This window comes from Podarcis liolepis (genome assembly GCF_965112155.1).
Source record: "Podarcis liolepis genome assembly, chromosome: 7".
In the NCBI taxonomy this organism is placed as follows: Eukaryota; Metazoa; Chordata; class Lepidosauria; order Squamata; family Lacertidae; genus Podarcis; species Podarcis liolepis.
In genome coordinates, this window is record NC_139561.1 from 36480917 (window position 1) to 36507382 (window position 26466).

The 26466-nt window shown below is 44.3% G+C and overlaps 1 protein-coding gene across 10 annotated transcripts in view; it reads left to right on the forward strand.

Moving 5' to 3' along the window:
- The window catches only part of ADCY7 (adenylate cyclase 7), a 79655-nt gene that overhangs the window by 13367 nt on the left and 39822 nt on the right, over positions 1–26466 (forward strand). For 8 of the 10 annotated variants that reach the window (XR_014528528.1, XR_014528529.1, XR_014528530.1 and 5 more), the window contains exons 2-4: positions 19293–19864; positions 20986–21192; positions 22746–22907. Coding sequence is in view for 6 of the 10 variants with exons in the window: in XM_083513587.1 (XP_083369713.1) it covers positions 19694–19864; positions 20986–21192; positions 22746–22907 (540 nt within the window). In the remaining 4 variants the exon portion in view is untranslated. The remainder of the gene's footprint in view (positions 1–19292; positions 19865–20985; positions 21193–22745; positions 22908–26466) is intronic. The other 2 variants (XM_083513589.1, XM_083513590.1) reach the window with 1 other exon arrangement.

The window sequence follows — 26466 nt, forward strand, 5'->3', positions numbered from 1 at the left end:
GAGGAGAAAACGGAAACTACATTGCTTTTTATTTATTTAGCTGTTAACTACATTTCTTCACCACTCACTTGGTAATGCACTCTGGGTGTTGTATGATCCAAAATAATTAGTTTAACAGTCCTGTTGACATGATACAAAAGGGAAAAGACATGAGGAAGGCAGAGGAAAACTGACAAAAGCAGGTACCAACCCTGACAATTTAAAAATCAAAATGAAATGAAATATTAGCCATGCTTGGGCTGGCATCTGTTCTGCATGCAGAAAGCCCCGGGGACAATCCCCAGGATCTCCATGTTACATTGGGAAAGATTCCCTGCCCAACATCATGAAGAGCTGCTGCCAGTCAGTGTTGATAATACTGATCTAGATGGACCAAGGATCTGACTCAGTACAGGGAAAGTTCCTAAGTTTCTTCGCAGCATGCAACCTTTTCATTGATTTTATTGGGCCTGTTTCGAGTATGACTTAATCGGATATCACCCTTACACTTCTATTTTGCAAAGAAGGCTTAATTTGTGTGCTATTGGCGGTTATGTCTTCCTTTTGATCAATTTGATTTCTCCCAACACCATGTTCTGAGAGTCCAGGTGGGGTGGCCACAAGCCTCCTATTTAGTGGCAAACTCTTGTGTTGCTTCTTAAACATTTTCATAACTGCACACAATATAAACAGCATTAAAAACCCTAATCTCTTATGTGCAAACATACAGCTTTCCCCAAGAGCAAACAGGAAATAAATGACACGTCCGTACTGAGGCAGAGCCCGTTTCTCCCAATTGGCTTCACATGCAGAGTGAAGGCACAGAACAGGTGTGGGGAATCTGTGGCCCTCCAGAAGTTCCCAAACTACAACTCCCATCAGCCATGCTCGCTAAGGCTGATGGGAGTTGTAGTTCAGGGACATCTGGAGGGCCACAGATTCCCCACACCTGGCATAGACCATAAGAGGAGCCTGCTGGATCAATCCAAAGGCCCATCTAGTCCAGCATCCTGTTCTCGCAGTGGCCAACCAGATGCCTGCAGGAAAAATGCAAGCAGGATACCAGAGCAAGAGCACTTTTGCCTCCTATGGTTTCCAGCAACTGGCATTTTGGGACTGCAGGTGAGGTGGAAAGAAAAAGAGACAGGGCACGCTGAGACACAATTCTTGATGCTTTGCTGCGGAGTGTGTGTTCCAGTTCAGGTCTGAGTGAGACCACCCCTGCCTCCCTTTTGGCTAAGAACCTGCTGTCTGGGACTGTGCTGGCTGGTTAAGCCCCTTTCCCAAAGACACTATGTTGGCTGGTGTCTGGCTAGTAGTCAGCAGCTGTTTCTGATACATTGCTTTCAAACTATTATGTGTTTGCCTTGAACGGCATGGATTGTTCATTGAGTTGTTTGGCTTTGCCTTACTTATATGCTGTTGTATGTTTCGATGTGGTTATATTGATTTAAAGGCTATTTGCTAATTTTTGATGCTTTTGTGATCAGTGTGAGTCGCTTTGAGGTCAGTGTTGTTGTTGTAAAAGCATCACACGCAGGGTCAGGCCGCACATTAGCCTCAGTGAGGCAGTTACCCAAAGTGGCAGGCTTTGGCACAGCTAGGAGGGGTACCAGATCGAGGGCCCTGAGGAGCATGCCTGCCACTGCTTGCTCCTCTCTGGCCACCCTTTTTCTCTTCCACCACCTTCAGCATACCGGGGCTTCCTTGGGCCGCCTCCAGTCACCTCAGGTGGGGGCAAAGGAAGAGGAGTTGAGGGGCAAAAGTGCACCATTTTGTTTTGCCTCAAGTGGCAAATGTCTTGGGCCGGCTGTGGCCTTATGCATAGCAAATCAGATTTAGATATGCCAAATCACAAAACACCCCCTTTGATCCTCTTTCATTGTGTCAGAACAGCCCCACCCCATGGAGTCTTTCCTTCGCAGCCTGGGTCTGGATTAGGCTGTCATGGCTGCCACAGAGGTGTCAGGCAGATGTCAGGACCCAAGGCCTACAAAATATATCTTACGCAGGCCCTGAGAGAACATGTTATCTCTGGTAAATGCTAGTTTGCATCTTAATAACGGCAGCTGAACTGTGTTGACAACATGCATTGTATCATGCATGGAGATCTCTGGATGGTGGGGGTGGAATAATTATCTTCCATGCCTTGTGACAGATGGTGACAAAAGGTGGTTTTGCTTCTTCGCTCACTTAAGAAGGTCCGCTCAGATCTATTTTTGGTATGTAATATCTGGCTGATCTTTTGAGATTTAATTTATAGGAGCGTGTAAGTTGCTGCCTCATACTGTGTCAGGTAAAAGTAAAGGGACCCCGGACTGTTAAATCCAGTCGTGAACGACTCTGGGGTTGCAGCGCTCTCTCGCTTTACTGGCTGAGGGAGCCGGCGTTTGTCCGCAGACAGCTTCCGGGTCATGTGGCCAGCATGACTAAGCCACTTCTGGTGAACCAGAGCAACGCACGGAAACGCCGTTTACCTTCCCGACGCAGCGGTACCTATTTATCTACTTGCACTTTGACAAGCTTTCAAACTGCTAGGTTGGCAGGAGCTGGGAATGAACAACAGGAACTTACTCCGTCACAGGGATTCGAACCGCCGACCTTCTGATCGGCAAGCCCTAGGCTCTGTGGTTTAGACCACAGCACCACCCGTGTCAGACCACTAATCTATCTAGCTTAGTATTGTCTACACTGACTGGTAGTGGCTCCTCAAGCTTTTAGATGAGAATCTTTCCTATCACTGCCATCTTAACCAGCGAGCTATGATTTCTATTTGCTCGCCTTACCAGAATTGCAAACCAGGATCCAATTCTGGCCAGGGTTATGGCAAAACGAAATGCAAACCCCTGTGACTTCTTGTTATCTCCACCCCACCCCACCCCCTTTAAAAGCAACTTGAGTGTGTATATAAGCAGTCCAATATGCACTGCCTGGACTGTAATGATCAAACCTTAAAAGCCTGGGTGTTCAATTGCTAACCCCCCCCCCCCGCCATTCATTCTTTCCAAGCATGACAACAGATATTCAATAGTAAGTCTAGCTAGGAATGTGGTTGTACTTGTTTCTGTGCAATGAGTTAAACAAATTTGAGTTGTTGCATGTTGCAGATGCAGGGCTCTTCTGCCCTTCCTCAGGAGGAACAGCTCCAAATTAGTTTTAAGGGAAGTAGGATGGGTGATGATTGTCACCATGTTAATTTTACCTGCTTCTCGGGAATTGGTTAGAGCAAGGGTAGGCAATCTAAGGCCTGGGGGCCAGATGCGGCCCAATCACCTTCTCAATCCAGCCCGCGGACAGCCCAGGAACCAGCGTGTTTTTACATGCGTAGAATGTGTCCTTTTATTTAAAATGCATCTCTGGGTTATTTGTGGGGCATAGGAATTCATTCATTCCCCCCCCCAAAAAAATATAGTCTGGCCCACCACATGGTCTGAGGGAAGGTACAGTGGTGCCCCGTAAGACAAATGCCTCGCAAGACGAAAAACTCGCTAGACGAAAGGGTTTTCCGTTTTTGCGTTGCTTCGCTAGACAAATTTCCCTATGGGCTTGCTTCGCAAGACGAAAACGTCTTGCGCTTTTTTAAAAAGCCGCCTGAAGAGGCGCACTTGCGACGGACCATGCTTCGCAAGACGAAAAACATCGCAAGACGAAAAGACTCGCGGAATGAATTCTTTTCGTCTTGCGAGGCACCACTGTAGATCGGCTCACGGCTGAAAAAAGGTTGCTTACCCCTGGGTTAGAGAGACCCTCATAGTCAGAAGAACCACTTGATTGCAGAAGAGGACTCCTTCAGGATTAGGGCCCTCTTCTGTCGAAACTTTTAACAGAATACAGGTGGGCCTGTGTTAGGGGGAGGGCAGACGGCTGTTGCTTATGAGCTACGAGAGCCGTTGGAACAACATCTTATTACTTTATTTTTAAAAATTCTTGTTCATAAAGAAATATCAAAATGGTTCACAACAACTGTGCATAAAACTGTACAATAAAAAAAACATATAAAGAGTTGAAACTAGAAATCATGATAACCAAGGATGTATTATTGATTGCCTGCATAAGCCTGGTGAAACAGAAAAGTTTTCAGCAGGTGTTTAAAAGTTGGAACTGAAGACGCCCGCTTCTTCTCTATTGGCCCATCGTTCCACAGGGCTGGGCCAGTTACAGTAAAGGCTTGGTTTCTTGTTGTCAAATGAGCCTCAGTAAGGACCAAAGATGCTCCTGCAGATTATCTCAGTGACTGAGCTTGGGATATGAGGTTTCTGGCAGTCCCTGCGGTACCCTGGATCTAAGTTGTTCAGGGCTTTGTAAATTACCTTATTTTTTGCACCATAACACTCACCTTTTTCCTCCTAGAAAGTAAGGGGAAATGTCTGTGTGTGTTATGGAGGAAATGCCTACGGGTGGCATGCCTACGGATTTTCCTCCTCTAAAAACTATGTGCGTGTTATGGTCGGGTGCGTGTTATAGAGCGAAAAATACGGTAATACAAGGAGCTTGAACCTGGCTGCCAGCTATTACATTTTGTACCTGATCTTGGTTGTTAGCTGACCTGGACCTCAGACTGCCCCTTGCTTGAGCCTTTGTTGGGACCTCTGCTTGCGTGGAATTGAACCTTGAACTGGCTTTGGATGTTGCTGCTGTCTGTGTCCACGATATCTTTCATTAAGTGAAAGGTCTGCTGCAACCTGGGACACATCTAGGACAAGACAGGGCATTTCTTATACTCTGCAGACAAACTGTAGCTTGGAAACTTGTCTTAATGTTAAGTTTGGATCTCCTGGGTGCAACCTGGCCATTGTGTCCCCATCTCCATGGAAGCAGACAAATTGCCCTCTGCAATATTTATTTCAGCCCAAGAGCATATTATTTTCTTGCAACAGGAAGCAGCCCTGAGCAACTTCCTTGTAATGGTTCCTCTTTTCTTAACATCTGCCTCTCTTAATTCAGACCAAGCAGTTTGGTAGCTATGGTTCTTTGGAGAAAATTATGTCTAGATGCCCGTGGGCTCTTGGGTGTTTCCTCTTTCGATGTGTGCTGAATGGAAAGTTTGTACTTAATTTCCTACCTTATCACTGAATCAACATCCATTTGTAACAGCTGGCACAGCTTCTGCCACTACGTCACAGTTAACGGAGGGGACAAGAAGAAAAGAAATAACCTCCTTTCTGCATTTGCTTAAGCGACCTAATTGCTCTTTAGAAAAGCAATGAATTAGTGTTGCAATTCACAAGGAGGTGTGGTGGGAGAGAGCAGATCTCTAGTAGTGGCTTCTGTTTTGAAAGGAAGCACTTTGAATTACACTTCCTCCTGTCACTTGGATGCAACCTCTCTTGCACTTTCTGCTAAGCAACATTTGTCTGTGTTTGCAATTGCAGAAAGGAAGGAAATGCTGCTATCTTTTTAATATACAAAATGAACTTTGACAGAATGCTGGTTACTCCATATTCTCCCCCCTCTCCTTGTGTCAAGTATTATTTCTTTGGATATTTGTATGCCAACTTTCAGAGCTATACACCCCCCCCTCCGGTTTGTATCATGAATTTTGTTTCGGTTCTAGATTTGTCAGATGTTAAAAAGGGTCTTGCAGCACTACTCGTGTGTGTGTGTGTGTGTGTGTGTGTGTGTGTGTGTGTGTTTCGAGTGACATTGTGTTGTCACGTCGGGCCAATCCAAAAGGTTCCTTCCTTCCACCAGAGGAATAAGTCTTCTGTTGGAGGACGGGAACTTTTAGACCAATATACTGCTTTGAAGATCTGCAAAAGCTGGTATAAAAACTTCAAGTTGTAGCCTACAAAGGTATACTTGCTGTTGTCATTTGTCTTTCTTGAAAGACAATGGAGTGCACCTTTGAGGGTGAAGTCAAACAACAGAGTGCACCTTCGGGGGTGAAGTCAAACTGGAGTACAATGGCACCTTCTGTGGCTGCAGAGACCATTAACTTGTAACTGCTGCCTCCCATGTTGTTTTTGTGTTGTGTTAGCAGCACCAAAGTGTCCTGTCTGGGGTGCAAGCTTGGGCAGGATGTATGGAGGTCCTGGGCTGCCCAGACAACAAAACCCCCCTTTCTGCCTCACTGATGTGGTCCAAAGCAGAACAATACGTTTGGCACTAGCTTGGCTGGAGAAGTTTCCTGAAGGAGGGGTACAGCAAGCCACCCATCTCTCTCAGGGACTCTGGATTTGTGTAGGGTTTACTCCTTAGCCTTTTCTTCTTCTGAAGATGTCTTGCAAGGCAGCAGGTATGGATTTTTCCTTGAGTTTTACTCCCCAAATCTTTCTCATGAATATGCATAGCCGCAAGGCATCCAAGTTTTAGCACCAGAGTTGTCCTTCTCTTAGACAGGATACCTTCCCAGGTTGAGGAGCCACATCTGCCCCTCATTTCCCTGTGTAGCATATGCAGAAACCACCTTCTTGACCATTGGACCTACTCTTGGTCCAGCCCATTGAAATTGGTAGACCTCAGTGAAAAATGTCTACACATTTCAGTGGGTTTTACTCTGAGTAGAATTAACGCTGGATACAGCCCCTTGTAAATAAATCCCAGTGGACCCAGCAAAAAAAGATATAAGTCCACAGACACTGAAATAGGTCTGTTATCCTTCTCCCCTTCTTCCAACTTCTTCTGTGATGCTGGCACAGCAACAAAGAGACGTGTGCCAGGTAGCCTGGGGGCAGGATTGAGCTACTCATGTGTGGTCATGGATGTATGCCAAGTGCTATTATGTTCAGTTTGCCCTTGAAAGGCAACAATTTAAAACATTTTTAAAAGTGAATATGTGTATATACAGTGGTGCCCTGCAAGACGAATGCCTCGCGAGATGGAAAACTCGCTAGACAAAAGATTTTTCCGTTTTGGCGGTGCTTCACAAAACAAATTTCTTATGGGCTTGCTTCGCAAGACAACAATGTCTTGCGAGTTCCTGCTGGTTGTTTTTTCCTCCCCCCCTTTTTCTAAGCCGCTAAGCCGCTTATCAGCTGATCCGATCAGCAAATAAGCCGCTAAAAGCCGCTAATAGCGCTAATCCGCTAATCCTTCAATGAGCTTGCTTCGCAAGACGAAAAAAACGCTAGACAAAGAGAATCACAGAACGGATTATTTTCGTCTTGCGAGGCACCACTGTATATAGAAAAAAGAGAGAATCCTAGTCCAATTCTTTGGATAGTTTCTCAAGCTCCTTAGTAACTACAGTGGTGCCTCGCAAGACGAAATTAATTGGTTCCGCAAGTTTTTTCTTCTTGCGAGTTTTTCGTCTTGCGAAGCACGGTTTCCCATAGGAATGCATTGAAAATCAATTAATGCGTTCCTAGGGAAACCGCTTGCCAGGCTGGCGGTGTGGAGAAGGGCTTTTCTCCCCACCGCAAGCCTTCAGGACAGGTACGGGAACAGAGGGGAAGGCGTGCAGCGCTTTCCCTCTGTTCCCGGGGCTTGCGTGGGAGGAGGGTTTTTCCTCCCCGCCGCCAACATTCAGAACAGCATTCTGAATGTTGGCGGTGGGAAGGAAAACCCTCCTCCCACCCCAAGTCTTCAGGAAAGCCATCCGAAGCTGGGCGGCGGGAGGAGGCGTTCCCCCCCCCCGCCCGGCACTGGAGCTTCGTTCCGATGCCGCGCGGCGGGAGGAGGCGTTCCCCCCCCGCCCGGCATCGGAGCTTCGTTCAGATGCCGCGCGGCGGGAGGAGGCGTCCCCCCCCGCCCGGCATCGGAGCTTCGTTCCGATGCCGGGCGGCGGGAGGAGGTCCGAGGACAGCGGGGAAGACGCGCTGCGCTTCCCCGCTGTCCCGGAGATTTCCCTATGGGCTGTCGTCTTGCGAGGCAAGCCCATAGGGAAATTCGTTTTGCGAAGTGCCTCCAAAACGGAAAACCCTTTTGTCTAGCGGGTTTTCCGTCTTGCGAGGCGTTCGTCTTGCGGGGTACCACTGTAATTTATCTTGGCTGTCCTTTGGCAGGTTTGTATTAATTAATCTGTTGATAAAGCTTACCATCAGGGCATGACACTTGAGTAGGAAGCAAGAGGAACCTGAGACTGTGAAGGAGGGAATTCTGGTTGAAAGAAGAGAAATCCCCACTAGTGCTGGTTCAAATCATACATTTGAACTTAAGAGGAGCTGGCTGGATCAGGCCAATGGCCCATTTGCAGACTTCAGGATTTGCTCTCAACATCTACAGCTGAGCATTTGCCACAGAACCCCCCTGCTTTACATGTGTTCCTGGGTATATCTTCCACTGGCTAGACATACACTTGTTTACTCAGAGCACTAGACAAGTTTATTTAGGCTTCAGTAGGTAAACAGAAACCTTGTCATAAAACACTCCCAACACTACTCCGCAGCTAGCTGCTCATTGGAGGAGCAGGCATTAGCTCTGTGGGTGGAACACATGTCTGGGATGCAGAAGGCCCCAGTTTTAATCCCTGGCATCTCTAGGTAGTGATGGGGAAGACTCTTGGCTCTGAAACCTGGGAGAGCTGCTGCCAATCAGTGTAGGGAATATTAAGCTAGATCAGAGTTTCCCAGGCTTGGGTCTCCAGCTGTTTTTGAACTCCAATTCCCATCATACCTGACCACTGGCCTTGCTAGCTGGGGATGATGGGAGTTGTAGTCCAAAAACAGCTGGAGACCCAAGCCTGGGAAACTCTGATCTAGATCAATAAATAGCTGCCTTATACAAGTATACAAGGCCAATCTTCCTATTGTTAGGTGCTCAAAAATAGCACTTTCTTGCTTTCTCCAGCCTTCCAGTTGCTGTCCTGCAACCTGCTTGTGTTACTTTTGGTTGTTTGTTTCTTTAGATTGCGTCATCCACAGGGGGCATATCTTCGTCTCAGCTGCCTCAGTTCAGAAAACACAAGGAGCTTTATTTTCAGCTATTTCCTGGCTTTTCTGAGCAATTTGCCATCAATTTTCCTAATGGAAGAGTTAAATTAACTTTTATCACATTATTGCTTAGACCACAGCAGCACAAAGCAAAGTTACGAAATTTAAACCAGATGGCAGCAATTACAAGGACTTGCCTTAAAAAACAGAACGATACTCGCTATTTAAAGTTGATAATTAGCGAAACCATTTATTGGATTTAATAAAATTAAAAGCATATATTAAAGCATTTTAAAACACATTCTTATAATAACAGGAATTATGCAGTGCAAAACATTATAAACTTGTATCAAGGTGCATTTCTCAGGTTTTTCAAATCTCCAGGGTAATTTGCAGCAGTAGTACCGTAGCCACATACTTTCCTCTATATATAGCAGGTTTCCTGCAAAGGTTGCAACTGTTTGTTCCACATACCGATTAGTCGCTTTTAGCAAGAAACACAGCTTCCTTTTAGCACCCCAAAATTTGATTTCCAGTGAAAGAGTCATGACTACAACTGACTGGTTGGCTTGACCAATAAGGAACTTTGAGCAATTCTTCCCTTAATCCCTTTCTCCCGAAGCACCAAATTCCTTTGTTGCAGTCAGATAACAAGCATATAAAACTTAATGCTCCTAATGACAGGGAAGTTAATATCAAGCAAGCTTGGCAATGCCTACTTTCTGAGGAAACCTCATTCAGCTTCCAAGGGAACCAGGTGATTCCAGGAACACCTGTTTGAAAGCCACAGGACGGGAGATTCATTACAGTTTAATTTTACGTAGACAACCAGAGGAATGGGTAAAAAAAAATCTTCATTTTATCGAAAGCTGTATTAAATGGACATATGGAAAGGTGAAAGGTAAATCAGGGGCCTATTATAAACTCCCAACCCCCACCCCTTATTCGGCCGAGTTTTAATGTGAAATCTCATCTTTTGCATATTTACCTGGAGGTTAGTTCCATTATGTTTAATGGAATGTACTCTCAGGTAATTCTGCACAGGATTGCAGCATTAATAAAAATGAATGCATTTTTGTGCCTGGCTGTTCCCAGTGTGCATATACGCATTATCTAATTTTGGCAGAATGTGAGCGCCATCAGTTCTCTGTAAATGGTTTTGGTGAGTATGGAAAAAACCAACCTCTGGCTGTAGCAGCTAGTGGGTGTGGGCCTTTGTCGTGAGACTTGTCAACTGTTCTCCAGTCAGAATGAAATTGGCTGGGTAAACTGTTGCCACGGAAATAGATGCCTGTGGTTATTGCTGTGTGCAGGAGGGGTTGGTGTGCTTTTTGAAGTCGGAAAGTTGCTTTGAAAGCATGGGCCCTTTTTATATTTCTTCCCCACCCCTAACTCCCTTACAGTACTTGCAATCAGCAAGGGGCAGAGCATTAGCAAATTGGCTTTTCCTGCAAATGACACTTTGCTGTTATGGAACGCAGCTTCTACCACAGTGCGTTGGTACCATTTATAGCTGCTACCTTTTTCAGCTGCACAACGTTTCGATTCTGCAAAACACTTTGGGTCCTTATCATTTGAGGGGAGGGGAATTAAAGCAATCTGGTAAAAGAGATTACTGCTGTCCCCATTTTACAGCTAGGGAAAGAAGGCTAAAGGTGACAGTGCCTTTCCCTAACACATAGTGGGGCTGTGGCAGGGACTGTCAGGAGTGTTATCATTTATGTTGCATTTATACCCCATTCAAGGAGCTCAGAGTGGTGTACATGGTTATGCCCTGCCTTATTTAATCCCCACAGCAACCCTGTGAGATAGAGGTTGCCTGAGAGGCAGTTACTAGTCAGCAAGTGAGCTTCATGGCTGAGTGGAGATTTGAACTCGGGAATCCCAGGTCCTAGTCCAGCCACTCTTAACCACTACACAGGCTCAAATGCCCACAGCCATGATATTCACTGGGTGATGTGTCTCTTGGCCTGACCTCGTTGTGAGGGGCAGGGTGGGGGAGAGGAACTATGTCCGGTGCCCTGATGGAGTAAGGGTGGAATAAACAATGTCATAAATATAACATGCGGGATAGTGGAATTTAACTTGCAGGGCGAGTGTTGGGCAGGCATACAGACTTGCTGGCGATAGTACTTTCAGGGAGAAATGTTTCTTGTGAGGGTGGGGTAATGGGACAGAGGAGCACCCTGTCAGCAAGCATCAAACTGCTTGCTGTTTCTGTTTTGCTTGAGTTCGCAGAAACTTCCACATCTCTTTCAGCTATGTCTAAAAAGGGGAGGCTTTCTAAACTTCTGTTCCGTAAAAGGAGTCCTCAGATCTCTTATCCGTCATCCATATTAAGGTAGATCTGCTATAAATGCCCCCAGATGCTAGTGTTTAAAGCAAATAAGCCAGTGTTTGCTGAACATTCAGCAAGTATTGACCTGGTGTCAGCTAACAGATATAATCTTATAGAAAGAAGTCAATCTTAAGTCATTTTAGCACCCGGGGCAGAATGTGCAAAAGGTTCCTCCTCACAATAGCATGCTGGTTAAAGTGAGGAACCTCAGAGGCAGTGTCCGGAGGGTGTTTATGTGCTGTGGAGACCCCCCCCCCCCGGAGTTAAAGTCCTTTTTCTCATAGATGGGCAAGGAAAAGCATGTAAGCAATACTCTTATTTCAGGGGGTGCCAGCTGCTGTTACTATTATTATTATTATTATAGTTTATTAATTTATATGCTTCTTAACTGGCTTGACACCAGTTTGTGTAAATTCCTTACGTTATATTTCTCTGTGTTGCAGATTACTGGGGAAAAATTACATCCCTCAGGATTGGCAGTCCCTAATGTAGCCCCGTGCAGGTGCCTGACATGTCACTTGCCTGTGTTGTTAAACATCTTGATTCAGGGGCTAATTTTCAGGGGGCAACTTTTCTCCTCCATCGTACAATAAGCTTTTTGGTATCCTTATATGCTTCCTGTATTCTAGAATATGAGAGGTAATGAAAGGCTACCACACTTTTGAGGACACTGTTTGCAAAGAAGTAGAATTTTAAAATAGGTCACTGGAAACTTAAAAAGGATAATTGGGGTTATTGATTTAAACAGTTGTTAAGATCAGTTGCAAGTTAGCTTTGGCTGGAGAAAAAAAAAATCTATCCATGGGGCATAATGAGGAACCTGGTGATCACGAACAAATTGTGTATCTTAAGCTTGGAAAGGCACAAATTAGACTCCCACACTGGTCCGATAGCCTTCAGTGCACCCTGGAGCTAGCTTGCTTATGAAAATCGTTGTTATGAAAGTAATGTTCTTGCCTGGAACAAATTGTGAAGTTAGTAGGTTGAACAGTTTTCCGTTTGAGGTGCGAAGCTTACGTCCAACAACCTTGGCTGCATGTAGATCGATAGAACCTTGATAGTTTGGTTTTTGATGGGGTACTCCCTGGGTCATTGCAGGCCAACAATGGCCAGTGATCACAAGAATCATGAGAAGAGCCCTGCTGGATCAGGCCAAAGGCCCATCTAGTCTAGCATCCTGTTCTCACAGTGGCCAAACAGATGCCTGTGGGAAGCCTACAAGCAGGACATGAATGCAACAGTGCTCTCCCTACCTGCAATTCCCAGCAACGGGTGTTCAGAAGCATGCTACTTTGGAGATAGAATGGTTCCTGGGCCATTTGAACCTGGGCCATGCTGCTGTGAGCTGCACTCTGCCACGACACTGATGGATACTGTGCCTATTCCTGATTCCTCCATGCTTGGGTGTCTTGACAGCAATAAGCTGTATGAGTCAAACCCAATCAAAAAGCCAGGATGATGGCTGCTTATGAAATATACAACACATTTAATTGTGTGCTCTCTAATTTATTTTTTTTGTGCTTGCTTCTTTGTGTGGAAATATATCTCTAATTTGTAATATATCTCTAATGGACCATAAAGAAGGCTGGTCGCCGAAGAATTGATGCTTTTGAATTATGGTGCTGGAGGAGACTCTTGAGAGTCCCATGGACTGCAAGAAGATCAAACTGATCCATTCTTAAGGAAATCAGCCCTGAGTGCTCACTGGAAGGACAGATTGTGAAGCTGAGGCTCCAATACTTTGGCCACCTCATGAGAAGAGAAGACTCCTGGAAAAGACCCTAATGTTGGGAAAGATGGAGGGCACAAGGAGAAGGGGACGACAGAGGACGAGATGGTTGGATAGTGTTCTCGAAGCTACCAGCATGAGTTTGACGAAACTGCAGGAGGCAGTGGAAGACAGAAGTGCCTGGCGTGCTCTGGTCCATGGGGTCATGATGAGTCAGACACGACTAAATGACTAAACAACAACAACAACAACAACAACAACAACAACAACATATCTCTAATTTGTAGTTAGGTGTGTGATTATGAATTCCCAAAGTTACTGGTTACCAATAAAGTGGCAGACAATGTGAAATGTTGCATGGAGAATCATCATCTCGGGTTAATTTTTCTGTAGTAGTTACACATATTTTCCTCCCCCTGTCCCACCTGGGAATGCGGGTGGGGATCCCCAATCCATTAAAACAAAACAAAACCCTTTATGGTGATATAATGCTGAGGTTCATGCACAAAACAAATCCATGGTTTTAAACCATGGCTTGGTGTTATTTGTGAATCCTGCCCATCAGTTTAACTATGGGTTGTTTACTGCTTACAAACCTTGGTTTTCTTTAGCTATGGTTTTTCATTATATACAAACCCAGCACCCATCTTCAACCATGGCTTGCTTAGCGATCCCACACCAGACATTCACAGAGCTGAAAAGGTTCGAGGTAACCAGTAGTTGAAAAATTAAATAGAAATTTTGGAGAAACAAGCCATGGTTTGTTTGTGGGGTAACCCATGGTTTTCTAACAAACCATGGATTAGCTTTAGAGTGAACACAACCAGTATTGAATTTCTGAGATTTTCAGCTGACGGAACAAAAAGGATATTTTATATAAATACATACATACATTCTTTACAGTAAATTTAATGGCTAGCCAAAAAACTGAAGGAATATCATGTATTTGTGGACATCTCTTCGTTTGACTGATGTGTTTCCTTTTGATCTCCTCTTATGAGAATTTTATGGTCCGCATTAACCTTTGCCTATAAACAAGTAGAACCACTGCTTTGCCAGTCCTGTGAAAACCAACAGTGCATTTGAAGAATACAAAAAGGCATAAAGTGTGATGACCTGCTGTCTACTCCATAGACTGCAAAGATGAGCTGTTAGCTTCTGCTTTTCTGAGAACGATTAAACTTAGCAAAGTACAATTCCTTTTCTTTGTTTTACTTTCAGTTAAATTTGGATTGGCTTTTCTCTGCTACTGTGTCTGCACCAACACTTCATTTATTTATTTTTAGTCCTCAACATCCCATAGCAATCTTTGCATATTTCCTGTATGTGCCCATTGTGTAAACGAAAATCTGTTTCTTCATTCAGTGCTTCCTTATTGGATCAGGAGAGATTCTGTGTTTTTTTGTGGGTTCCAGAGCCTTGCAGTCAAAAGCCAGCTGTGCCTAAAGCAATCATTGGGCACTTGCAAAGGGAAAAGTTCTTGTCCAAGACCCTGATGAGGTTCCATAGTTAAACTGTGGAACTCACTCCCACAAGAGGTAGCGATGGCCACCAACTTGGATGGAGGATAAGGCTGACAGTGGCTTCTAGCCACAATAGCTGTGTTCAACCTCCACTATCGGAAGCATTGTGCCACTGAATACCAGTTGCTGGGAATCACAGTGGGGAGAGCATTGTTGCTTGTGACCTTCCCATTGGGGCATCTGCTTGGCCTCTGTGAGAATAGAATGCTGGACTAGATGGGCTTTTGGTCTGATGCTGCAGAGCTCATCTTGTGTCCTTATGTGCCTTGTCTTTTAAACTGAGTCAAAGTTTTTTTCCCTGGTGTTGAAGATACAGGTTCTGTGTGTGACAAACAGGTGATTCCGCAAGGGGGCACTCTGCAAGGGTTATGTAAGAGGGCCACAGAGGGTCAAATTCAGCGTGAGTCATGTAGAAGCTGGTTATGTCGATCGGGGAAAATATTTGGTGTGATAAATGGATTCAAATGTGGGCTGGAAATCAAATTAAAACTTGTGGAGTATTGTATTTTGTCTGACAAATATACGAGGCATGTGGGGGCGAATTGTCTTGAGAAGGCCAGTGGCGTACTGAAATATGACAGCTCCCTGTGGTGCAAGAATAGTTGTATATTTAATTGAAAGAAAATCGATTGATTGGTTTTACTGAGGGTTTTGTCCCCTGGGTTAAGAAAAAGTACAACCCTGAGTCCAAGGTTTGTTCTTTCTTTCTGGTCATGGCTCATTGGGGAGAAACTCAAAGCCACAGCCTTGGTTCAGGTGTTACACTAAGCCAGTCTTCATGGCAGCCTGCTCCTTCTTCACTTTATTTATTGTTTACTGCGTTTACAGCTCACGTCTTCTCCAGTAAGCTCAAGGTAGTGCATGTGCTCCTTCCGTTTTCCATCTTACCCTCACACAGCTGCCTTGTGATGCAGCTTAGGCTGGGAGATGAACAGCCCCAGGGTACCCAGTGGGCTTCATGGCTGAGTGGGGACTTGAACCCTGGGCTCCCAGGTCCTAGTCCAGTGCTCCCAACCGCTACACCCACCTCACTGGTTCTCATGGTAAGCTTGCTAATCATGGTTTACTGTAATGTGTGAACTCCGCTTCTGAGACTTCCCTTGAGAAGCTCAGCTGATGGGTAGGAGTTTAATCCTGCTTGGTCACTGTCTCCCCCTGCACCCAACTGGCCAACTGTGACAGATGGGTGGGACCAACCACTTGTCAGATAAAGATCTCTCCCACCAGGGCCCAAAAAAGGTTCCCCACCCCTGTTTTCAAGTATGAAATCAGTCTGCTTAATTATCTGTAGGACTGCTTATTTGAGTGCCCAGGTGCAGAAGTCAAGAGTGAAGAGGGTCGGAGGAGGCTTTTCCCAGAGACAGAGGCAAAGGAGGCCTCTTACTTTCATCTTTTCAATTTAGTGTTGATAAATGAGCCTTTGGGTAACTAAAAACAAGGCATTGTAAGAAGATCAAGGCTTTTTTTTATTGCTGAAGGTCAGTAAGGCTTTGCTTTAATCAAATGTCAAAACATTTCACCAAGTCGGGTAACTCCCTCCCTGTACAGTCTGCTTCATCCTTGCTTATAAATAGCTGTTGTGTGGGCTCCTATAGTCTGAGGTCAAGAAGCTCCGAACAGCAGGAAGTGCTTCTGCCTGCAACAGCTTCATTTGTCTCAGAGGAGGAAGTAGACACATGCATGTGTGGGACTCCTCTCTCCAGACATGCCAGGATTAATGCCGAGACCCCACACACATCCAGGGTGTCTGGCCGCATCCACACCATCCCACTTTGAAAAGCGCTGTGATACCGCTTTAGGCAGTCATGGCTTCCCCCAAAGAAGCTGTAGTCTGCTAAGGGTGCTGAGAGTTTTTAAGGGTCCCTTATTGCCTTCACAGATCTACAGTTCTCAGAGTTCCCTGTGAAGGAGGGATGGATTGTTAAACCATTCTGGGAGGGGGAACAGGGCTCCCATCACACACCATTGACCATTCTAGGTAGGGGCGATGAGAGTTGAAATCCAGCCACATCTGAAGGGCACTCCTGGATGAGAGTTCATTATTCAGAGAGGAAGAGGGAGCCAAAACCCCCACTGTCCAAATCTTTGTGTGCACATAGACTAGGTTTCTGGGTCCTGACCAAGATCTTTTGTTTCCAGTTAAACCTCAAAACAATTGGTTCAGCCTTTAGGACTTGCCCTGTTGGGTACCATTGCTAACATCAGCAGGACTCATTGTGTACTCCTGTATATTTTAAGTAACCATTTTATCACTGGCAGATAACTGGCCTACATCTGGTTTTGCTTACCCGTTTTCTTCTGGGGCTCTCTTCCTATTGAATTGGAGCCAAGGGGTGCCATGGAGATGGATGTTTTGTACCAAAGCAGCTGCAGTTACAATACCAAGTCCTCAAGTTCTTCTCAAGCCATGCTTAGCCCTCTTTTTTCACTTGCCCCCTCCCTATAGATCACTTACTTCCTATAGGAAATCTTTCCTGGTACTGGATTTCATATATTGACCCACTTTTGAAAGCTATTGGTTATTACTAGAGAACCGTAATTTGTTCATTGTCCATTGTTCATGTAATGCTGCTGTTGCCATGGAAGTAATTTTGCTCCCAGTGTTTGCATCCATCAGCTTCAGGTTTTATATTTTGGGTTTTTTAAGTCTGGCTATTCATGTCTGGTACAGCTGTGTTGGGGGGGGAACCCCACCCATCCTGGTTTAGGCTTGTGAGTCAACTGCACATGTACGTTAATTCTGGAGAGAATACTGTTAGTGGACTAGGAACTGGGTTCAATATTTTAATGTGCTGTAGACTACAATCCTGTGCATGCTTTCTTGGGAGTAAGACCCAGTGGGACCAGCCTCTCTCTTTTGCGTACAGGGATGGTTGTTATAAACTATGGGGTAACTTTAGGAAAACCTCAGTTCACTCACTATGTAAATGGAAAGAATACTAGAAATATCCTCTCAGGTGTCTCATTATTATTACTATTAATTACCCAGCCTTTACTCTAAGGTTCCAGGGTTGATTACACCAATTAAAACACAATGTTAGAAACAGTTTAAATCAACCTGCAATCACATAAATGAGGTGGGTCCTAAATATCTCGCATGTATCCCTGTATTGGGAAGTTTTTAATGTTTGATGTTTTATTATGTTTTTATATGTGTTGGAAGCCATCCAGAGTACCTGGGGCAGCTCAGCCAGATGGACGGGGTATAAATAATAAAATAATTATTATTATTATTATTATTATTATTATTATTATTATTTATTTCAAAAGCCAGGGTCAAGAAGTGTGTTTTCAGTATTCTCTGAAATTTGTATAATGAAGGTACCAGACCAGCCTCTGAGGAGAGAATTCCACAACTTTGGGGCCACCAGAGAATGCCCACTCCCAGGCTGCCATCATCTGACATCTAAGGGTAAAGGAACTAGCAAGAGGGCCCCTCTACCAGTCTTAGCACCTGAGGACGTCTGTAGGGAAGGAGGTGGTTTTTCAGGTATTCGCGGCCTGATTCATTTAGGGCTATGAACACTAACATGGGTGCTTTGAATTGGGCCCTAGAACTAAATGCTAATCCCATAGAAGAGAGTCTGTCTATCCCCTAAATTTCTAGTCCAGACTGGATAGTTAAAGTATGAAATTGTGAACTGTTGTGAGGACACAGTTGGCTGGACAGTATAGAAATGTCAGAACAAAATAAATGTACTTTCTAGGGCGTCAACGGTTATTTAAGTTTAGTTTAATCAATGCATTTTAGTTTTCTCTACCAAATACTAATACTTAAAAACAGCACACTAGAAAAGCTGCAGATGGAAAGCCCCATCTCAGAAGAGGCATCCTCCCTTCTCTTGAACACAGGATAAATCCCTTTTTGTTGATTATGTCTGCTATGACACACCATCCAAAATAGTTATTTCATTGATTCGAAACTATTGTTTCAACACACAGAGAGACATTAATGGATAGACTTAAAACCACATGATTCATCAGCCAAAATTTCTTTAACCAGGTGACATCTCTAATACAGCCTTGGAACCCACCACAAAGTTTTCCCCCTTCTCCATTTTGGCTTTAGAGGAAGAAAAGAAGCTTCTTCCACATCTAGCATGGGCATGCAGGCTACAAGCTTCTTAAGTTGGCTAGTGAAAAAATTTGCCTTCAGTCAAGCAAATTGGTGGAGGATATTCCTCTTCCACCAATTTGCTTGTCATGGTTTATCCTTCTCCTTGGCCAGCATGGTCACCAAGTGGAGGAGGGATGGAATGATCAGTTTCTTCCCCCACTTACCTACTTGCTTACCTCTCCTTGGTCCAACTTTCCTCTGAATACCAGTTGCTGGAAACCACAGGAGGAGAGAGGGCTCTTGTGCTCAGGTCCTGCTTACGGGTTTCCCATGGGCACCTGGTTGGCCACTGTGAGAACAGGATGCTGGACTAGATGGGCCACTGGCCTGATCCAGTTGGGCTCTTCTTGTGTCTTTAATCCCTTGCCTGCGTGGAACTGCTGGTTGCCTGTGACTACTGGGTGTCTTGTTAAATACAAGGCTGCTCTAATATTTCCCATGAACCTTTTAACAATGTACTTGGAGTGGGTGAGGGTGGATAATGGCAGGATGAATGAAAATGACTACAATACTGAATATTGCAGGAGAAAAACGGTTGAGTAATAATCATTCGCTGACAACAATGTTACAGTATTTTGTTACCATAAGATGAGCATCATGTTTAAAGGGATCGTTGTTGTGACTCACTCATCCTGAGAGGAGAAAAGGTGTGTGTATTTTGCCCTTGTTGTTAAATAATATTTACTTTATTGGGGCTGTGGAACATGCACTCTTCTTAGACAAAGACGCACCTGCTATACTTGAAACATTTTTAAAAATGCACAAAACCCTATCCCTCTCTGTCTTTCCTCTGCAGTTTGCCCTACAAAGCAGTAATCTGAGGGAATAACTGACAGCTTGTGCAAGATGTTTGAATGAACACGGCGAAATAGAAGCAGCCTCCCATCCGCAACACAAATAGCAATCAAGTCTGGAAGAAGAAGGGGGGGGGTGGACACCATGTGTGGAACTGTTGATGAGTAGCACATGGCTTGGGAGCGGAGGAGGAGGAGGGTGCTTCTCTTCCAATTTATGCTGAGATCTGGAGGACTTAATGCTTATAATAAGAGATGCGAGCGCAGAGCGCGAGTCTGCTGATGTGGCCAAACAAGGCAGACCCAGCAGCTACTTGACCGGAGGTGGCTACTTGGAGCAGCGCAGACCTGCCCTGCCTATCACGAGGGGGAGAGGCACCACCGTGGCCCAGCCAGAATTAAGATGCCAGCGAAAGGCAAATACTTCTTCAACGAGAATGAAGGCTGCAAGATAACAGACCCTTTGTACGAGAAGTACCGCTACTCAAGCCAACAGCATCCCCTCCTCTTCTTCCTGCTCTTCATCGTCATTGCCTATTGTGTGACCCTCATCGTCGTTCTCCTCACCCAGCATGTGAGTAGATACAGATGCCTCTGTTCTTGCTCTTCGGGCTCTGGAATGAAGTCCCAAAGTAATTTGCTCTAGGTTATAAAAGGGATTTGTAGCAAGAGGGGCACCAGATGCTTCATTTTCCAGTTGTGCTAGTTCGGGTCAGTGTGCATTCATTCGTAGCAGCCAAAAACACCTAGAAAAACTAAGATCAGTACACAGGGGGAGAGGGAGGATTTGCTAAGGTGCCGCACATTTCTAAGGAGCTTTAGAGTCCAATACCGGGCTTAAATCTAATTGTTACCAGAATACAATACTATCAGTGGGGATTGCTTGTGAATACCAAGTCGTGAATACTTGAAGTATTTATACAATGTGAGGTTTTGTTGCTGTAGTAGGAGTTATACTTTTATCCTGGCAGTGAGGGATAGGTTCTGACCTGCACTAACAGAGCCAGTGGGATTTCCAGTTTAAAAGTTGCAAAGCAGAAATGGAAGGATCTCCCAGTTTCTCATTTTTTCAATAGTCAATTCAGTTCTCCACATTTTGAAGCAATTTGCAATTTTTCAATTAAAAAAAAAAATCCATATGAAAATTCAACAGCATTTAAATGTGTGCTATTCCCTAATAGACACATTTTAATATGCAATTTTGACTAAAGTGCACATTTTTAAAAGCAATTTTCTATAAAATAGTGCATTTTGTACATTATTTGCACTGATACCTTCATTTTCTCATGCTTTCCCATTATATATGCATATATTTGTAAACACTTGTTGGCTGGATAACTGCATCACAGAATTTGGATAAGTATGGATTTTGGAGAATAAGTATGTTTTGGTTCGCATATTGTTTTGGAAAGTTCAAATTTCATAGTCTCGAACTGAAACAAATTCCTTCCCTTGTGACCAGGAATGATGGGAATTGTAGTCCCAACAACATACAGAGAGGGTTCTCTGCTTCTAGGGTAGATGATCAGATATACCAGGTCAGACAAAGGGAGCTTCTTGTGAGTGTGCTTTAGTTTATGAAGTTCTGATGCCTTTAAAAGTTTAGGTTGTTGGGAGATTGTGCTATGGAAGAATGAGAACATGCATACAGTCTGTGGTATGTGTTTTGGTGACTTTTGTTTTATTTTTTATCAGCCACCAGGAGATCATCTTGCCTACCTTATTACAGTCGGCACAGCACTCATAATTTTCATAGTCATGTATGTTCTGGTTTACCTCGAATACTTCTTTTGGTGTCGGCTGAAATTGTTTGCTGTTGTGATTTGGATCTGCTTGCTGGCCATAGGATATGTCTCTGTTTTTGCCGCAGGGAAGACTCCTCAACTTGCTGCATGGGAACAGGTATTTTAATTTTTATCTATTGATCTGTCATCTGCTCCTTCCTCCAGGCTGCTCACGGCATTGAATAGGGTCAGGCTTCCTCCAAAATCTTGGGCTGCATGCACCCCATATCTTTAAAGCACATTCCCCCCAAAGAGTCCTGGAAACTAGTTCGTTAAGGGTGTTGAGAAATGTAACTCTGTGAAGGGGGTACATTACAGTTCCCAGGACTCAGGGGACTGTATTTTGAATGTGCTTTTTAAAGATAGGGTATGTCTTCATCTAACCTCTCCCATGAGCCATTGATGAAAGGTCACCCAGTGAGCCTCATGGGTGAGCAGGGATTGCAACCTGGGTTTCTCTAGCCCAAGTCCAAATATTCTGCCCACTGGCTCTGGGAAGGGATGTGTTTCTGCTGTGTTTATATACACTCATTTAAAAATGCATGCTTTAAAACAAAACACAACTGCCTTCAAATCTGGGGCTGTCTGAATATCCCCAGACACTACTCATTATGCAAATGGGCATGGCTAATCACCTGCAGTGGGGGGGGGAATCATTTAATTATGACATCAATTTGCAAAATTAATGCTGCTTTGATTATGAGCAATTAGGGGCACCATTGAGAGTTACAGATGTGGGTGTGCCTTGGAGAAATGTTTCATCAAACTGGAGATAGAAAGGGAGGGAAAAGAGCAGGCAGGAAGATTTGATTGGTTGACTGCAAAGGGCATATACAAAACATTCCTGTATATGCCTGGGTGTGGTAAAAGGAGATATCTCTCTGGATCTTTGGAGAGCAGATGGGAGGGTGGGGTAAGAGAGGAGGCAAGCCCCCCCCCCCGTTCAGTGAGATACTTTGGCCTATAATACACTGCCCATTAGATCAGAAGAATAACTAGATGGAATGCAACCCTATCCAGAATGCTAACTCCTCAGATAGATGAAGTACCCTTCATCTGTACCTCTGTCTTGCTGGGCTTGTGTCCCAGTTTATTGATTGTTGTCCTGTACGCGGGTGGCGCTGTGGTCTAAACCACTGAGCCTAGGGCTTGCTGATCAGAAGGTCGCAGTTCGAATCCCCGTGACGGGGTGAGCTCCCGTTGCTCGGTCCCTGCTCCTGCCAACCTAGCAGTTCAAAAGCACGTCAAAGTGCAAGTAGATAAATAGGTACCGCTCCAGTGGGAAGGTAAACGGCGTTTCAGTGCGCTGCTCTGGTTCGCCAGAAGCGGCTTAGTCATGCTGGCCACATGACCCTGATGCTGTACGCCAGCTCCCTCAGCCAATAAAGCAAGATGAGCGCCACAACCCCAGAGTCGGTCACGACTGAACCTAATGGTCAGGGGTCCCTTTACCTTTTTTACCTGCCTTTTACCTAGGTTTCTGATTAACACAGTGATTTCCCTAACCCATTTATAGAAGTGGGAGTTGTGCTGTTCTTACCCAGTTCCCTGAAAGCATTTTTGAGTACTGGTTCCTTCACCGCTTCCGTTGTTCTTTCGAAACCTATCATTTGTTCCGTAGTTTTTGACAGGTGCTTGGAAAACATCAAGGATCTCGTTTCTTTTTAACAGGTGCCATTCTTTCTGTTCATCATCTTCACGGCTTATACCATGTTTCCCTTGGGAATGAGAGATGCTGTGATTGTCAGCAGCGTTTCAGCGCTCTCCCATATTGTAGTCCTGAGCATCGCTGTAGCGCAAAACAAGCAGAACCACCCAACTCTTCCACGGCAGGTAAGGCAAAGGTTTGTATATATGATTGCAACATGTGCATTTTGATCAGGGAGACGCCGTGGACACCCAGTGGAGTTCAACACTGGAAGATTCAATTCAGGGAAACTAAAGTATACTTATCCATGCAACGCTTAGTTAAACTATGGAACTCACTTCCGCAGGCGGCAGTGATGGCCACCAACCCTGATGACTCTAAAAGAGGATTAGAGAAATTCATGGAGAGGGCTCTTGATTCCCTTAATGGCTACTAGCCATGATGGCTATGCTTTGCCTCCACAGTTGGGAGGCAGCAATACTGCTGAATGTCAATTGCTGGAAGCCACAGGAGGGCTGTGCTGCTCTTTCCCTGCTTGTGCCTTTCCCTCTGGCATCTAGTGGTGCACCGTGAGAACAGGATGCTGGATTAGATGTTAACAAATGCTACAGCTGGCTGAAAAGTCATTGTGGTCCATTACCTGTGTGGTGGAATGATTAGAATGCTGGACCTAGGACCTGGGAGACCAGGGTTCAAATTCCCACTCAGCCTTGAAGCTCACTGGGTGACCTTGGGCCAATCGCTCCCTCTCAACCTAACCTACCTCAAAGTGTTTCTTTGAGGATTAAATGAGAAGGGAGAGAGAACCATTGAGCTCCTTAAATATGTAAATAAATAGGATAAATACAGTTGCTGAGGCTCTCAGCAATTTTCAGGTGGGCTGTAGGGGTTAAAACCTGGATTTAGCTAAACATATCGACAAAAAAGAAAATTTCAGAAGCTAGAAGAATACTTTGTTATTAATGCACATGTGTGTCATAGCCCAGTTGAAGAGGTTTCATAAGGACTTCCCCAGTTTAACTGGGCTGCCTTTTAAGTCGATCAAAATGTTTTTAGTTGGTTTAGTTAAGCAGTTAAAATACAACTTTTATTTGTGTCTTGTATGTTAGAAGAATAAGTGGTAGTTAGAAATAGCTGTGTTGTGCTTTTCTGTTGTCTTGGGATATAGTGTGTTGTTTTCTGGGTGTATATTTATTCTTTGTTGTTCTTCCATGTGGATATTGGCTGTGTCCCATTTGTTGGCTTCATAAAGCTGGTGGCATTCTTTCCAGGAGCCAGAAAGAATCTTGGACAAATTTATCAAGCAGTAAAACCAATATCGGTCTAGGAAGTCAGGCTGTAAAACTCTTTTTTTCTTTTCTTCTGGTGTGTGTGTGTGTCTGTCAGAGTTACAGAATTTGGACACAGAGTACAGAAAGTTTAATCATGCACCTGCTGAATTGAATCGCACCCACTGAATTTTTTTTACCTGAAGTGACAGTAAAATTGTTTTGGGAAGCAGATTGTGAAGTGTAGAGTAGAGTGCACGAGTCCTGCATTTGTATCTCATTTTTAAAAAATTATTATTTTTCAGTTAAAGCAAAATGTTTCCTGCTGGGCGATCCAGAATCCTCTTCACAATGTCATAATTCATGATAAATACCGAGAGGGAATGTTTGGCTTTTCATGAAGAGGGTTGGGTGTGTTCCTAAATTGCTTGGAAAAGGGAAAGAGAAATTCTCATGGCTTTGTAACACTGGCCTGTGCGCCAGTTGCACCCTGCCAGTGAATTTTCACAATTGCTTGGCAAGCACCAGGGGTCTAGTCATGAAGCTTTTGAAATCTGATAAACAGCTCGGTGTAAAGGGGCAAAGCCTCTCTGATTCAGGATCCACATAGTTGAGGTGTGTGCGTCATGTCTCGAAGGGTGAGGTAACCCATTTCCTTCCCCAAATGATTGCTGCTTAGTGAAATGATGCAAGCCCTTCTTTTTAACACTTTGCTCTCCTTTCTTCTCTTTGACAAATCTCTTAACAATTTTTTTCGGGAACAATTTTCCTTTGAATTTTGATTACTTGCACATTTTGAGGCATCTCCTTTATATTAAATGCTCATTTGACACCCTGAATCACACTTGATTGACTTCAGTCTTTACAAGAAATGGGTTCTAACAACAATTTCCTCCTCATTTCAAGATACTTTCTCCTCAGAGATCCATTCAGCGGGGGGGGGGGGGGGCTGTGGGTGTATGTGTATGTACGTATGTTTGTCAGAATTCCAGGAAGATACATTGGGGGCTGATATTTGGAGAATGTTGGGGCTAAGTTGCACATTATGTAAGAGTTCTAAGATGGGATCTCCTGCCATATTCTGTTTTCCTTTCCTTATTTAATTTTCGCTTCAGTGCATGTGTACAGTGTTTGCCCTCCAGATTTGGCCAGGCGTGTGAGGAGGCGGCTGAGGGTGTGTATAGTTCATTTAAGCATCCTGTCTTGATCTGAAACTTGTAGCAGATCCAAACCATACATTTAAAGCAGATGGCTTCCTCCAGAGAATTGTGGAAACTGGAGTTTGCTAAGGTTGCTGGAAATTGTAGCTCTGGGGAGTGGAGGTATACTACAGTTCCCATGATTATTGGAGGGAAGCTGTGTGCTTTAAATGTATAATGTGGACCAAAGGTTGTTGATTAAGATGCCATGAGAAGCTATGGTACATTGAATTCTTCTGCATTGTATTCAGGCACATCATGTAGGGCAGGTATGGGGAACATTTGGCCCTTGAGGTGTTGCTGAACTATAACTTCCACCACCCCTGGTCATCAGCCATGTCTACTAGCACTGATGGAGAGTTTTAGTTCAGCATAGTCTGGAGGGCCAAAGGTTCCCCACTCCTAACGTAGGGAGAAAGTGCTTGCATGAGTTACCAAAAAGCTCATTCATACCTCTTCTTGTTTGTTTGTCTTAACTGGGCCAGTGCATGGTTATTTATAAGCCTTGGGTGGGTTTATTGTGTTGAATGCCTGCATATATTCCACTGGAGTGTGGAATGTGGTAGGAAGAACTGGTTACCGTTACCTGTATCCATATGTGAGAAATTCACATATTGCTTAATGTGGCCTGGATCGGCAACTGTGGACTAGTTCAGCTTTGAATGCTTTCTATAAGCTTTCTTTAAGTTCCCTGGTCATAGTTTTGGCTGTATTTCAAACCTGGAGAATGATGTGATTTTTCTTCTAAAACCAAATACATCACCGAACCACTAAATGCATGTACTCATTTGTTTAAAAGTTTTCTCCAGCCCATTCATTGTATAGTCATTCCGGGATTTAGAGGAAACATAACATCAAATAAAATAAAACATTTTCCTTTATAGTTGTTAGTAACCGCAAATTGACTCAGTCTTAAGTCTACCAACATCACCCCTGCAGAGTTAAAGGGGCAGAAAGCACTTAGAATAAGCTGACATCTGAATGGCTGTAAGAATTGTTTAACTGTTAAAATGTTGTAGTTACAAAGTGGAGTGGGATTTTTGCTTGACTACACTAATATAGTGATCCTTCTTGTTTTGCTATCAGAGTTGCCTCTTTGATTTGCTAACAACAGGCCAGAGCCAGTCATGCTGGTTTTCCAGGGGTGGGGGGGAAAGGAAAATTCCTTTGAAAATTTGGATAATTTGCACAGAGCAATTCACAACATAGGGTGATCTAATTCAACATGTTTATTTTAGTAAGCAAAGTAACAAAATTTTGAAACTGACAAGCTTACC